Source organism: Megascapheus bottae, chromosome 1, assembly GCF_031878675.1.
Source record: "Megascapheus bottae isolate mThoBot1 chromosome 1, mThoBot2.hap1, whole genome shotgun sequence".
In the NCBI taxonomy this organism is placed as follows: domain Eukaryota; kingdom Metazoa; phylum Chordata; class Mammalia; order Rodentia; family Geomyidae; genus Megascapheus; species Megascapheus bottae.
Window position 1 is genome coordinate 27,802,089 of NC_143509.1, and position 14,402 is coordinate 27,816,490.

The window sequence follows — 14,402 nt, forward strand, 5'->3', positions numbered from 1 at the left end:
CTCCTTTCCTCCCTCCCTCCCTCCCTCCGTCCCTCCCTCCCTCTGATCTATGCCAGAGCTTGTAAGTGTCCTGGGGGTGTCATCCATGTTTACACACCTCTTGTTCAGACCTTACATCTCAGGGTGGCCAAGAAGCTGGTTGGTGTTCCGGGCCTCCTTTACTTTCCCTGGATAAACCCATACTGAGCTTGTGCATGACAAGCTGTCATCAGCACCCAGCAGTAGGGACGTCAGGCCCCTCCCACAGCAGCAGGACAGGGCAGGACACAGCGCCACTTCCTATCGTCACTTAGAGCAGGAATCTTGGGCAGCCAGCAGCACCAGTTTTGGACTAAGCAGGTGTCATTAGCCCACTAGCCACATCTGTGCCCTGCTCACCAAACGCATGTCCAGTTGAGGGCTATATGTCCCCATCCTGCCTCTGCCTCTGGGAGAGGGACTGAGCCATGAGCCTGTCCATGCTGGACTCACTTGTGCTGGGCTTCAGAAAAGCCCTCACCCCAGGGGTCTTTTCTCCACCCTTGTCCATTCTGGAGCCCCTGGGCCTTGTTTGAGGTGCTGGTCGCATGCTTGCCATTTGTATTGCCCCAGGGCACTCTGCTGCTGCCCACAGCATCCCTAGAATTGGCTTTAGGTCCAGTTTATCCAGGTACCACTAAACTTGTTTTAGGTATAGTTGTTTTTCTGAATCCTAGCTTGGGTTTTCTTTCAAGTCCTGTCAGAGACAGTAGAGCCAGTGTCTGATTGCAAGAAAGAGAGAATGGCTAAGTTCCCATGCCAGCTGCTTGCGTCTGTGGATCCCTGTTCAAGCTGTGTGGCTGGCAGGTTTCCTGCAGCCCTGTTTGACAGCTTTTCCAGGGCTGGGCTGGCTGATCCCTCCAGCTCTGTGCCCCGTTTGTTCTCCAGGATCTTCTTTATGGCTGTGGATTCTTCAGGGCTCTAGAGGGCCCTGCTCAGTGGCCCAGGTGAGCCCATCTGCCCATACAGGAGCAGTCCCTGGTAATGGTGGGATGTAGATGCCAGGCGCTGGGCAGAAGGCATGCACTTGGTAGCCTCCACCCAACCCCAAAGGAAGCTCTTAGGTGCAGTGGTCGGGACCACAGTGGCAGAGAGGCTGGGTTGGAATTCATAGACATACCTCTTGTTCCCACACTGCAGCAGATATGACCTAGAACCCTTGGCTCTTGAACTTGGCTTTTTACTCACTGCTAGGTAGAGTGTTCTGTGTACTTCTGGGTCCTTATGTAGAAGTTTAGTGTAAAACACAGCTGTTAGAGTGGCTAGTGAAAGCAGTGGTGAATGATCCGCATGCACTGGGCAGCCTGACCCGCAGCTGCTAGGGTTCCAGCACAGGAAAGAATGCTAAGTGGGTGGCAGGACATAGTCCTGCCTTGGGGTATACAGAGTGCTAGGTGTCATGCCAGAAGTGGCATTGATGCATTGGCTGTATTGCCCTCGGTGCACACTTGCTAGGGTAAGTGCTTTACTTTTCAGTTCCAGCTGCAGCCCTCATCCTGGTCATCTTTTTGTAAGCTTTAGTTTTTAGTTTCTTGGGGTTGAACCTGGGGCCTTGCACTTGCTAAGTAATTTTGGAATTGTAAAGTATGAGTGTTCCAACTCTGAGTTTTGTGAGGCGTTTGTTTCTCCAGTATGCTTTGGCTATTCTGGGATCCCTTATGTTTGTCTGGGTCCATTTTCTGGGCTCTCACAAAATGTCCAAGATGGGACATTATAAAGGAAGTTCTAGGGCCAATAGAGTGCCTAGCATGGCACAAAGCCCTGGGTTCAATTCCTTGGTACCATATATACAGGGGAAAAAAAGCTGTAAGTGGTGCTGTGGCTCAAGTGGTAGAGTGCTAGCCTTGAGAAAGCCCAAGGACAGTGCTCAAGCTTAGGCCCTGAGTTCAAGCACAGGACTGGCCAAAAAAAAAAAAAAAAGTACTGATTGCAGCCCAACCTTGCATCCCTGGAATGCAGTCCACTTGGTTGTGGGAGCTGACCTGTTTTGTTGCATTGGTACTTGCTTAGTAAGTATTTTATTGAGGAGTTCTCTGTTATTGTTGTGTCCTTGGGCCCCTTTGGGCTGCGTGGGGTACTGGCTTCGTGGGAGGTCTGGTAGCCCCTTCTTCCCTTTCTGTCTTGTGAGTCTATCGAATGCTAGGCCTCTCTTCAGTCTCATACTGAGTTGTGTTTGGCCTTGTCCCCTATGACCAGACCAAACTAGCTTCAGTGGGGTTTTGAGCATCATGTTCCTTTCCAGATTTGAGACATTGATTGTCTTGCTTCACTGCTCTGGTGAGGCCTCTGAGCCCAGGTCTTCCCCCATTCTCATGAACTGGGGTGTCCACTGTGGTTGTCACAGATGCCCTACTTTGGATTAAGAAAGTGTACTTCCTGGGACCAGGTGCGCGCCCTAGTGGTAGAGTGCCTGCCTAGCATGCATGAAGCCCTGGGTTCAATTTCGTGGAACCACATACACTTCTTATTGTAAAGGAGCAAAACCTGCCCAGGACATTTCCAGCACCAAATGCATAAGTTTCTGCACATTTCCAGCTGGCTCCAAGTGTCTCTGGATCTCTGTCTGTGCTGTCGTCTTAATGGCAGGTTTCATAGGCCCAGTGTGTTTTTCATGGCATGCCCTATGTGGAGACCATCATGTTCATGTTGGCCTTTTGCCTTCTTCCAGTGATTGCTGGCTGTGTTATTGATGGACATTTGCATTCCTGGTATACAGTCCATATGTGATCATTTGGGGGGCTGCTGGATTCATTTGCTAGTGTTTCATTGGTTTGCATCTTAGTTTTGTGGTGTCTTCCAACACTTGATTTGGTAATGTTGACATCATGAAGTGCCAGCACATGTCTCTGCTTCTTTCATCTCTGAGGCCCTGTTTTGTTTCTTTTCTTTTTTTTAAAATATTTTTTATTGTAATTAATAAAAGGATTACATGATATTTGCCAGATAGAAGGTGCATTAATTCACATACATTGAAACCCTTTCACATGTCTTGATCCCCATTATCCTCTCCCCCACCCTCACCCGTCATCTTGGTTTCCCCCCTTCCCTATCCAATTTCAAATAACCAAACACAAATATATCCAATATATCAGATAACAAAGTGAGATACTGTAACAATATGATATAACCAAGGGACAGCAAAAGAGATGAGAGGTAACGTAGTATATTAAGGACAACAATCATTCATTATAATGCTTTTGTTTTCTTGTGCTAGGTCCTGGGGCTTGAACTCAGAGCCAGTTCACAATCCCTGAGCATTTTGGCTCAAGGCTACTACTCTACTATCTCAGCCAAAGTTCTATTTCTGTGGCTTTTTGGTGGTTAATTAGGGATAAAAATCTCAAGCCACAAATGTGGCCTAGCGGTAGAGTGCCTGCCTAGCATGCACAAAGCCCTGGGTTTCAGTCCTCAGTACCACAAACACAGAAAAAGCTGGAAGCAGTGCTGTGGCTCAAGTGGTAGAGTGCCAGATTTGAGAAAGCTCAAGGACAGTGCCTAGGCCCTGAGTTCAAGCCCCAGGACTGGCAAGAACAGCAACAAAAAAAGATTTAAAAGAAATAGGCTTTCTTGCCTAGGGTGGCTTTGAACCATGAGCCTCAGATCTTAACCATCTCAAGAGCTAGGATCACAGGCATGAGCCGCCAGCACCCAGCTTTTTGGGGGAATTTTTGATGGTTGTCTCTTTTAGAGCTGCCAGGAATTTCTCTCTTTTGAGTAGTTTTGGTTATGTTTCTAGGCCTGTGCTATTTTCGGTAGCTAGCAAGGTATACCCTCTTAGACCTCTCATTATGTGAGGTTGGTAGTTCCCACTTGTATTTTGACTCTGGGTACTTCCTGTGAGGTTTTTTTTTCCTAAAGGTTGTTACAGACTTGTCCATGTAGCTGATCTCTTGGAAGAGGCAAATTGTGATTTAATCAAGTCAGCAGGTTTGTTCCATTTCACTTACTCTCTTACCTTGTGCAGGTGTCACATGTGTGGCCCAAGCTTTGCACATGGGCTTTTGTTTTCTTTGCCTCAGTGTTCTCTAATTTTTCTCGTCACTTCTTGTTTGGCCAAGTGGCTATTGAATTTCAGTGTATTCTTCAGGTGTTCTGCATCTCTTGTGGTTTTTCATGAGGTGTGGTTTTCTGTGGGTTCTAAGGGGACTGGTATCTGGGTATTTGATACCAAGGAATTGAACCCAGGTCTTCATGTGTGCTAGGCAAGCTCTCCACTACTAGGCCAAACTCCCCTTACTCCTCCCCCGCTTTTTTTTTTTTTTTAGCCAGGGTCTCAGTCTGTAGCCCAGGCTGGCCTAAAGCTCTAACCTGAGCCTTCAGAACGCTGGGCTCCCCCTGGCTACCATGCTGGCTCTTTCCAGTATGGTTCTTGCTGCTATACTGTGTACTGGCATAGTTGAGATCTTTCCATGGGCTTGTTTTCAAGTCACATATAACTTTAGTGAGGTGTCAAAGTGTGTTCTCCCCCCCTCTCTCGTTCTCTCTGTGTCATGGGACTTGAACTCTGGGCCTGGGCACTGTCCCTGAGCTCTTCAGCTCAAGGCTACCACCCTACCCATTGAGCCACAGCTCCACTTCTGGTTTTCTGGTGGTTAATTGGAGATAAGAGTCTCATGGACTTTAGTGCTAGGGCTGGCTTTGAATCTCAATCCTCAGATCTCAGCCTCCTGAGTAGCTAGGATTACAGGTGTGAGCCACCTTGCCCAGCTTTCTGTGTTGTTTTATGGCAATGCTGGGATTTGAGCTCAGGGCCTTATACTTGCTGGACAGGTGCTTTACCACTTACATTGTGCCACCAGCCCTTTTGCTTTGAGTGGTTGTGTTCTTTAAGTGAGGTCTCATACTTTTGTCCAGACTGCCTCGGGAGGAGCTAGCACCACAGGTGGACATCACCACACTGAAATTGTTTCCTTACTGTTGAATTTTGAGAGTTCTTTACATATTTTAGATACAAATCTTTGGTCTGATGTGTTGTTTTTTTTTCCCCCCTCTCTAAATCCTTTTTAGTCTTTCAAAATACATCTTTCTGAACAAGTTTTAAATTTAGTAGTTTATTTTTTCTTTCTTGTATGGATTGTGCTTTTGGAATTATATGTAAAACCTCTTTGCCAGTCAGGGGCTAGCGACTCACACCTATAATCCCTAGCTATTCAAGAGTTTGAGGGGCCATTCAGTTGCTTCTGTCTTACAGAAAGAGAGGCTTAGACTCATGGTGAGGGAAAAGGTAACAGAAAATTAAACCTTTTATTTATGAAAGTGGCTTTCAGAAAAGGAAAAAAAAATCAAAAGTCTTAACTAGAGGAGAAAAGATAGTTAAAATAGTATTATTTAATCTGGTCAGTATTTATAATGAATGGCGATTTTAATTAGTCGTAATATGTTTCTTGCAGTGTAAATCTCGAATGCTACTTAAATAAATCAGAATTCAGACTGCAAGCCCATTGGGCTTTCATTATTTCAATTTTTTTTGTTGTTTTTTTGTTTTTTGTTTTTGTTTATTTCCGCCAGGGCTTTGAGGAGCCAGGGTGTGGATAATTGGATTGATTTCAGTCTGGCCCTGTTTAGACCATCTGTGTCATCCTCCCCATAGAACCTGTATTTAACCACTTAAAGAATAGCGAAATAAATGCCCCTTGAAACCCCTAAAAAAAAAAAAAAAAAAAGTAGAGCGCTACCCTTGAGAAAGCTCGAGGACAGAGTCCAGGTCCTCAGTTCAAGCTCCAGAACTGGGGGGGTAGAGTGGGTTTGGGATCTGAGAATTGCAGTTTGGAGCAAATCTTGGCACAAAAATCTGAGAGAGTTGGGCTGGGAGTTTGGCCTAATGGGTAGAGTGCTTAACTAGCATGCACGTAGACTGGGGTTCAATTCCTTGGTTCCGCATACATAGAAAAAGCCGGAAGTGGTACTGTGGCTCAAGGGGTAGAGCTATAACTTTGAGAAAATCCCAAAGACAGTGCTCAGGCCCTGAGTTCCCAGGACTGGCAAAAAAAAACTGAGAAACTTATCTCCAGTGAGCCAGCAAAAAGCCAAAAATAAAGACAGGACTTGCCCGGGTGGCTCATGCCTGTAATCCTAGCTACTCTGGAGGCTGAGATCTGAGGATCAAGGATCAAAGCCAGCCTGGGCACACAAGGACCTGAGACTCTTATCTCCAATTAATCTCTGGAAAAGGGGAAGTGGGGCTTGGCTCAAGGGTAGGGAGATAGCCTTGAGCTAAAGAGCTCGGGGACAGCGTCCAGGCTGAGTGCAAGCCCCATGACCCCCCCCCCCAAAAAGACATGGCCCAAGTGATAGCACACCAGTCATGAGGCCTTGAGTTTAAATACTGACACCAAAAACCTCCCTGGAAACAAGAAAATTAAAACCCATTGCTAGTCCCTAGTTCCTTCTGGCTACCTCCTGGCAGCATATGCCAGAACCATGTGAAGAGACCAAGAGAACCACACGAGAGGGCAAAGTTGTGGGCCACCCTGCTTCATTTGCAGTGAGAGGAGGGTCTGCTTGTCTTGGCCCATTGCCGGGGTTTCCCTGCCCATAGTAACGTTAAGTCTAGGCTCTGAAGAGGACCTGAGTCCTGGCCCCATTTCTTGTGGGTTTCAAAGAGTATTGCCACACACCGCCATGGATGTGTGAACGTCAGTAGCAGATACCACTCTCTGAATCTCCAGACTGAACCTCTGGATGCCACCCCTGCCCTGGGGTTCTGGCAGGAAAGTCTTGGGAGAGTCTCCCTCAGGGGGAACAGAATGGGCCATGTGGAAGGACGGGCACCTTCTAGAAAAAGCAGCAGCTACATAAGGGCAGTCAGGGTGCCTGAACACACCACAAAGCCCCTGGAGTGGCTTGGGTACGCTCATCTCTAGTGACTGGTGGCTTCCTCCAAGTCCCCCATTCAGCTGCCCTTCTACGCCCTAGGTCCAGCTGTGTTTTGTGTCACCCTGCAGACCTGTCATATCATATACCAGATCAGTTAGCAGCTGCCAGACGGAATGTGCTTGACCCTGTCCCCGCTCTCACAGTGCCAGGGAGGGCAAGGCTTCTTCCTTTCTGCTATGACTCTCCTCGACAGCTGTGTCCTCTGCTTGTGGCACATTTGGGAGGAGAAGCACTGACCTGTGAACAACTTTACCTCGATGATTTTCAGCTCCCTAAGCAAGCCATCCATGCCCAGTGGGCCTGGACAGCCCAGTTTTTGTTTTAGTTTTATTCTGCCATGATTCTGGGGCTGCAGCCTGGGGCCCTGTGTGTGCCAGGCAGGTGCTTACCGCAGAGCTGCACCCCAGAAAAGGTTTTGAAAGTAAGTTGGGCAGCGCTACTTCAGAGCTGAGAACCCCTGGAGGAACTTCTCCACACCCTAGCCACCCAGCGTGGAGGTCATGGGCAGCTGCCCAGGGATTTGAACTGCCCCCCTCCCTCTCCGTCCTCTGGAAGCAGCTTGCAGCTCCACCCTGGGCCTGGCCAGCCAGCTCTTCTCTTGCCCGTGATTTGAACGGAGGATCACTGCTGTGGAAGCTACCTGCACCTTCTTGCAGGCTCCTGGGACTCTACAAGTTCAGGGGTGGGCACCCCTCAGTCAGCCCACTAAGTTCCCCAGGGGCAGCCATCCATCCAATGCCACCAAGCAAGAAGGACTTGGGTGGTTTACAGAGAGCCAGAACAGGAGGGGTGTGCAGCTGACAGGAGGTCAGAGAGGGCTGCTGAGGTACAAGGCCATGGGCGCACGTGCCTGCCCTTCCTAAGCATGTGCTCGTCCAGGAGGGCTTGTGTGTGTCTGTATCTGTGTCTGTCTGTCCCAGGGGGCAGGTCCAGTGGAGAAAGCTGGGGACTGGCCTGGAGCTGAAAACCCTCATCGTGTCCCCAGGTTTTCCAACCTGGCCATGGGCCTGGTGGTCAGTTCTCCAGTACCCCTGATGAACACATGGGAATTGACATGAAGTTGTCTACTCTGCTGCTCCAGAGTAGTGAGGCGCTGGGGGAAGCAGCTGCCACTGCTGACAGGCCCTGGCCCTGGCGCTGTGGTGAGTGCCACAGTCTCTGGTGTCACCCTGCAGTGTGGACTGGGGACTGGGCCACTCATCCTGGCTCTACTGGGCAGCCAGTCCACCAGGGTTGCAGAGAAGAACAGCCAACACCAAGCCATGTTGCCATCCTTGTCTTTGTGGAGTTGTGGAATCGTTGTCGAGCGTGGGGTACGTCCAGGCCTGGGCCTCAGAGTTGGCCCAGGTATGAAGAGAGGAACCCGGGACCAACTGGCTTGCTGTGCGGGGAGGTTAGCCACTGACTGCCCAGCTCTAGACTGATCCTGCATACTGGATGAGCTGCGCTGGCACTCACCTTCTCCCATTCACCTCTGAGCTGGGGGGAGCTGCGGCCAAGCCCCTGAGGGCCCAGGGCATCTGCCCCATCCCTTCCTGTCGCCGTCCAGGTCTTAGACAGATGAGAGCACACCCTTCCTCTGCTGCAGGGATGCCCTGGCTGCCATGATTCCCTTTGTCTGCTGCCATTTCCATGCATGGGGGGGGGGGATCTGCACCACCCCTGGTCTTGGCAGGGCCCTGCACAGCTGCAGCCAGGCCTTTCTGTCCTGTTCCCTTGCTCACTGAGGCTCAGAGGCGCTGCTGTGCCCTGGGTCATGCAAGTCAGCGGCAGAGCTGCTTCCTCACCAGGAGATCTCTGCCGTCAGATCACACACAGCTTTCCTCCATTCCTTCCAAGTTTCTCTTCTGATTACGATGTGCTGAGTGTGGGTTACAGGACTTGATCCTCTCCAGCCCTCTGCCTGGAGGCACTGACTGCCGCCTACTGCCTGCTGCCTGCTGCCTGGCTGCCTACAGGCTGGGCCTGGTCTTTTGGCACCACTATGGTCTGCCCGAACATCTGCTTCTGGCTGCTGGATGACACGGCAGCAACCCCCCCCCCCCCCCCGGCAGCAGTATCCAGGCATGTCACCCCCAGCCTGGCTTGCAGGACTTCAGAACTGTGTCCAGATTCCTTCCCGTGCTCTCCTAGTGGACATGCCCGTGTTCCTGAGCCACTGGGCCCTGCAGGTGCAGGGGGCTTTCGACACAGACCTGCCGTGTTTGGCTTTTTTTTTTTTTTCCCCTCCATGTGGCTTTGGCATATAAATGGCCAAAAGCCATCAAACCTCAGTTTCCTGTGCTGGCTCCTGCTGTGAGCAGTGACTGCGTTCTTGTGGTCAGGAAGGGGCGTTGTTCAAGCCCATGACACAGTGGGAAGCGAGGCACTTGCCAACACCCATGGGAACCCTGGAGAAGGGCACAGGCCCATGTTTACCAGGCGCCCAGCATCAGGACAGAGCAAGCCAGACAGAACAGGGTACAGATGGTGCTGTGTTTGATTCTCAGCTCTGAGGGGGGCTGGGACAGAGCCAAGCACATGTACTCAGTGTTGTTTTTTTAATCCAGAAAACTTAAAAATATGCTTAGAAGTAGGGCTAGGGGTGTGGCTCAGCTGGTAAAGGGCCAGCTGTGAACAAGCAAGCCAAGCCAAGTGTGAAACCCTGAGTTCAAGGGGACGGCAGAGCATTCAGCTCAGCTGCTCCTATGCTGCAACCCTGTCTCCTCTCACCAGCACAGTCCACACACTGCCAGACATCTTACTTTATACTTTGTAACTATCTTACCTCCTACTTTGTAGCTATTTCTTGCTATCTGCTCCAGGAAACCTCCTTAAGGACACTGTGCAGGATCCTCCCACCTAGAAACCACTTACCAACTTAGCTTTCCTCCCTTGCTCACAAGCACAAGCTTCAATTTCTCCTGACATTTTATCTTATGTCATTTGTTTGTTTGTTTGTTTGTTTATTCATGCCAGTCCTGGCTTGAGCTCAGGGCCTGAGCACTGTCCTTGGGCTTTCTCAAGGCTAGAGCTTTACCACTTGAATCATAGCACTACTTCCGGCTTTTTCTATGTATGTGGAACCAAGGAATCGAACCCCAGTCTTTTTTTTTTTTTTGGTGGGTCATAGGGCTTGAACTCAGCCTGGGCGCTGTCCTTGAGAGCCCTTCAGCTCAAGGCTACCGCACTACCCTTGAGCCAAACCTCACTTCCTGTTTTTAGAGGCCAACTGGAGGTAAGAGTTTCAGGTCCCTTTGTGCCCAGGCTGGCTTTGAACCTTGATAATCAGATCTCAGCCTCCTGAGTAGCTAGGATTACAGGTCTTTGTGCATGCTAGCCAAGCACTCTGCCACTAAGCCAAACTCCTGGCCCATGTCTTCTTTTGTGTGGGGGGGGAGGGGGGAAGAATTGAACCCGGAACATTACACTTGCTAGGCAAAAGCTTTGCCAATAGCTTATTGTAGGGAGCTACATTCCAGCCCCCTAACATCTTTATTTATTTGCTTGCCAGTCCTGGGGCTTAAACTCAGGGCATGGGCAACAGTCCCCTTTTTTTTTTTTTTTGGCCAGTCCTGGGCTTCGGCTCAGGGCCTGAGCACTGTCCCTGGATTTTCTCAAGGCTAGGGCTCTACTACTTGAGCCACAGCACCACTTCTGGCTTTTTGCTACATATGTGGTACCGAGGAATCGAACCCGGGTCTTCGTGCATGCTAGGCAAGCACTCCACCTCTAGGCCAAACTCCCGGCCCACAACTGTCCCTTTTGCTCACGGTTAACATTCTACCTACCATCTGAGCTACAGCACCACTTCCAGCCTTTTCTGGGTCTGTGGTCCTGAGGAATGGAACCCAGGGCTTCATGCATGTTAGACAAGCACTCAATACTAAACCACATTCTCAGCCCCCTGTGTCAGATTTTTTTTATTATTATTATTATTTTATTTTGTGTTCTGGGGATGGATCTGGGTCCTTGCATTGCGGTGTTACAGCCCCTGAAGGCATCCCTTACCCCACCCTTCAAGCCCTACATTTTGGTTTGTTGGCCATGGCACTTGAACTGGGGGCCTGGGTGCTGTTCTTGAGCTCTTTTGCTCAAGGCTAGTGCTCTGTCACTTTGAGCTACAGCTCCACTTCTGGTTTTCTGGTGGTCTGTTGGAGTCTCAGGGACTTTCTTGCCCAGGCTGGCTTTGAACTGTGATCTTCAGGTCTCAGCCTCCTGAGTAGTTAGGATTTACAAGTATAAGCCACCCATACCTAGCTTGTTTTTATATTGTTTTAATAATTTCAATCAGGACCATGTGGTGTTCTTGGATGTGTATCATGCCATCTCCCTGTCCTCCCTCCCTGTCCCCCTCCTTCCTGGGGCCTCCTTAGGGGAGCCCTGTCACTTTGTCCTGTCTGGATGATGCTGAAGACAACACGATAATCCTTTAGGCCATGATTGGGCTGGGAGTTTGGCCTAGTGGTTAAAGTGCTTGCCTACCATGCACGAAGACCCAGGTTCGATTCCTTGGTATCACATATATAGAAAAAAGCTGGAAGTGGTGCTGAGGCACAAGTGGTAGAGCTCTAGCCTTGAGAAAGCCCAAGGACAGTGCTCAGGCCCTGAGCTCAAGCCCAGGCCTGGCCAAAACAAAACAAAAAAAAGAAATATACTCCTTTAGGCCACAACCACATTATGGCTCTGAGAGCCTGGGGCCCGTGGAGGGACGTTTCTGGGTGGGTGGGGCAGGGGTGGCTAGGAGACCCTGGGGATTGAAGACATTCCATCCCTGAGGTGTTCCCTCCCCTGTTGCAGCAGTCTGGCCTCCTGGGGCCCAGTGAGGCTCCTCCTTAGCAAGGACTTGCCAGATCAGCCGGGCCCAGGCTGTACTGGAACTCAATCACCAGTTTGGCCAGTTCCCCAGGGTCTGAGGGATGCTGGCATGTGTCCAGGCCAGGGGGCTGGTCCCCAAGGAGCACCTCTGACGAGCTGTGACTCAAGTCATCCTAGCTGTAGGTGGTGCTGCCACCTGTGCCGCCCCACCCCAGTATTCCATGAGGAATACTGACGCTGGGTGTGGTGGCACAGGCCTGTCATCCCAGCCCACCTGGAGGAGACCCTGCTTGAAGAACTAAACGAAAGGCTGGGTGCCTGGTGTAAATAAAGAGCCAATTGACAAGCCAGAGGCCTTAGTGTCACCAGGTCTCCTCACTGTCCTTGCCCTCCCCAGATGGGCTTGTGTGCTTCCAGGGGGTCCTGCTCCACCTGTGCCCTCTCTGTGTGTGGAGAGGTCAAGACACTGCCCAGGTCAGGCTCTAGGCTTCACCTGACCTGGTCCTGGGCAGCATCCACCCTCCTCCTGCCCCTCCTCAGTCGTGGCCATGGCTGGAACCTACTGGAGCATGAGAGGGTGGGGGTCCTTCACCAGACAGGCGCAGCTCAGGGCCAAGCTGACCGCCGCCGGGGTGCTCACGGTCTAGCATGGTGCCCGCGACCCCCTTTTAATTCTATTTTCCTGTAGTTACTAAGTGACCCTAATTTACCACTAGTGATCCTTAGTCCCTTAATAAAGTCATTGTTTCCTTTTGTTTCTTTGTCTTGGAGTCAGGATGTCAGTGTGGTCTTAGAGCCCTTTTCATCTCTAGGTTGCCCCTCCCTTCCCTTCCTCTCTGTTCCTTCCCCTTCCCTCCTCTCTTCCTTTTCTCTTCATGGGCCTCCTGTCCTGCAGTTGCCCACAGAGCCACCCCCCCCCCCCGGGCCCTCTTCTGCGCTGCATTTTCCTGTGTGTCGGGAGCTCTGTCCCGAGAGTCGCTCTTCCCGTGCACAGGGAGGTGGGGTCTGTAATGCTGGCAAGTGCCCAGTCAGTGATGGCCAGCGGTACACCCTCCTCCTGCTCCAGGCTTCTCTGGCCCACGCCCACCTGCCCTGCCCTTCCTTCCTGGCCTGCCAACCAGGTCCCTCTCAAAGAGCTGAGGCCCCTCTCCACCCTCCTCCTGCAGACCTGGCCACGAGGAAGCCCTGGGTGCTCCTGACATGGACACTGTGTTCACCACCCCCCTGCTGTGCTCCTTGCTGGCTGCTGTCCCACCTTGGCTGGCGCCACCTCCGGGAGAGTCCTCTCCTTTCCTCCCGCTGAGCTCGCGTGTACACTCACGCTCTCCAGTCCTGAATCCCTCCACAGTGCCTTTGAACAGACTGGGATGTAGTTCACACACCTATTTCCCTCTCTAGTGTGCACATCCACACCCACACTGAGCTGCAGCCATCAGCTTTATCTCCAATACTTCCAACCATTCATTACCCCAGAAGGAAACCTGGTCCCCGTCCTCAGTCACTTCCTGTGTCCCCTCCCGGCATCCAGAGACCACTTCCTGTCCATGGTGCTGTTTGTGCTGGACAATCTGTGTGAAGAATCCTGCTGCATCCGACCTCTTACCTTCCCTGTGTTCTCACACCCTGCCATACAATGGTTGTGCAAATGGGCACATGTATACGTGTGTGCATGTGTGTGGTGGTCTTGGGATTCAGTTCCTCCCCTGGGGGGGCGCTCTACTCACTTGCCCCATCGAGTACCTGGTCCTACTCTGTGCCGGTGACTGGAATGGTCGCATGGCTTGTGGGTAGCACCAACATGGAGACCTGCCGCAGGCTCAGTGTCACCCAAGTGTAGGCCAGGCTCATACCACCTCTGAGGGGCCAGGTATCTGTGAACCTCAACTTGCCATTTGCCCATGCCATGGGGACTGACAAGGAAGCGGGCAGGCTCTGTACACTGTGGCAGGATGATGGTGGTGAGCATCTGGGCATTGTGACAAATGACATCTTGTAGGGACACCGCTGCGGGTAGTAAGTTCATGTGGACCTGGGGACAGGTGGAGGCAGGGGCAGGAGCAGCACGGCCCGGCCTCCGCCCACCTCCAGCGCTGATTTCCTTGTCTTTGCTCAAGGAGGAGCCCAGGAAGGTTTGCTTCACCTACGACCTGTTCCTGAACCTGGAGGGCAATCCGCCCGTGAACCATCTGCGCTGTGAGAAGCTCACCTTCAATAATCCCACCACCGAGTTCCGGTACAAGCTCCTGATGGCTGGCGGGGTGAGTGTGGCGCCAGCCGCAGGCTGGTGGCTGTGTACCCCGCCGCTCCGCGCATGGCAGGGAGTCTGGGCCCCATGCTCTGCATGGCCAGGCCCGGGCAGCCCCTAACTGTCTCGGCAGGGCTGCTGCTGGGCACTGGGCCACCTGGGAGGAGGCAGGGCTCCCCGAGCTGCCTGCTACTCCTGTCCTGCCTCGTGGCTGTCCTGTGCTGGCTGAGGTCACCGGGCATGCTGTGGCACCCACTGTACTGGGAGTTCAGCCAGGGTCACGCATGAAGTGTGGTCTGGGGTGTCCTGACTCAGGGTACAGTGCTGCAGTCATCTTTTAGCAGTTTTCTGTATTTCAATAAAAGTGCCACTCATGGCAGAGTTGAGGGTGGAGCCTCGTCCTGCGTGCTCACGCTCGTCCTGCGTGCTCACGCCTGCTGTGGGAATCTGTGGTGGCACTGGGCTC

At 51.7% G+C, this 14,402-nt stretch overlaps 1 protein-coding gene across 3 annotated transcripts in view; it reads left to right on the plus strand.

Annotated features, from left to right (window-relative positions):
• The window catches only part of Mllt1 (MLLT1 super elongation complex subunit), a 51,182-nt gene that overhangs the window by 22,887 nt on the left and 13,893 nt on the right, over window positions 1–14,402 (plus strand). For all 3 annotated transcript variants that reach the window (XM_090340083.1, XM_090340075.1, XM_090340093.1), the window contains one exon: window positions 13,806–13,949. In XM_090340083.1, coding sequence (XP_090196209.1) covers window positions 13,806–13,949 — 144 coding nt within the window. The remainder of the gene's footprint in view (window positions 1–13,805; window positions 13,950–14,402) is intronic.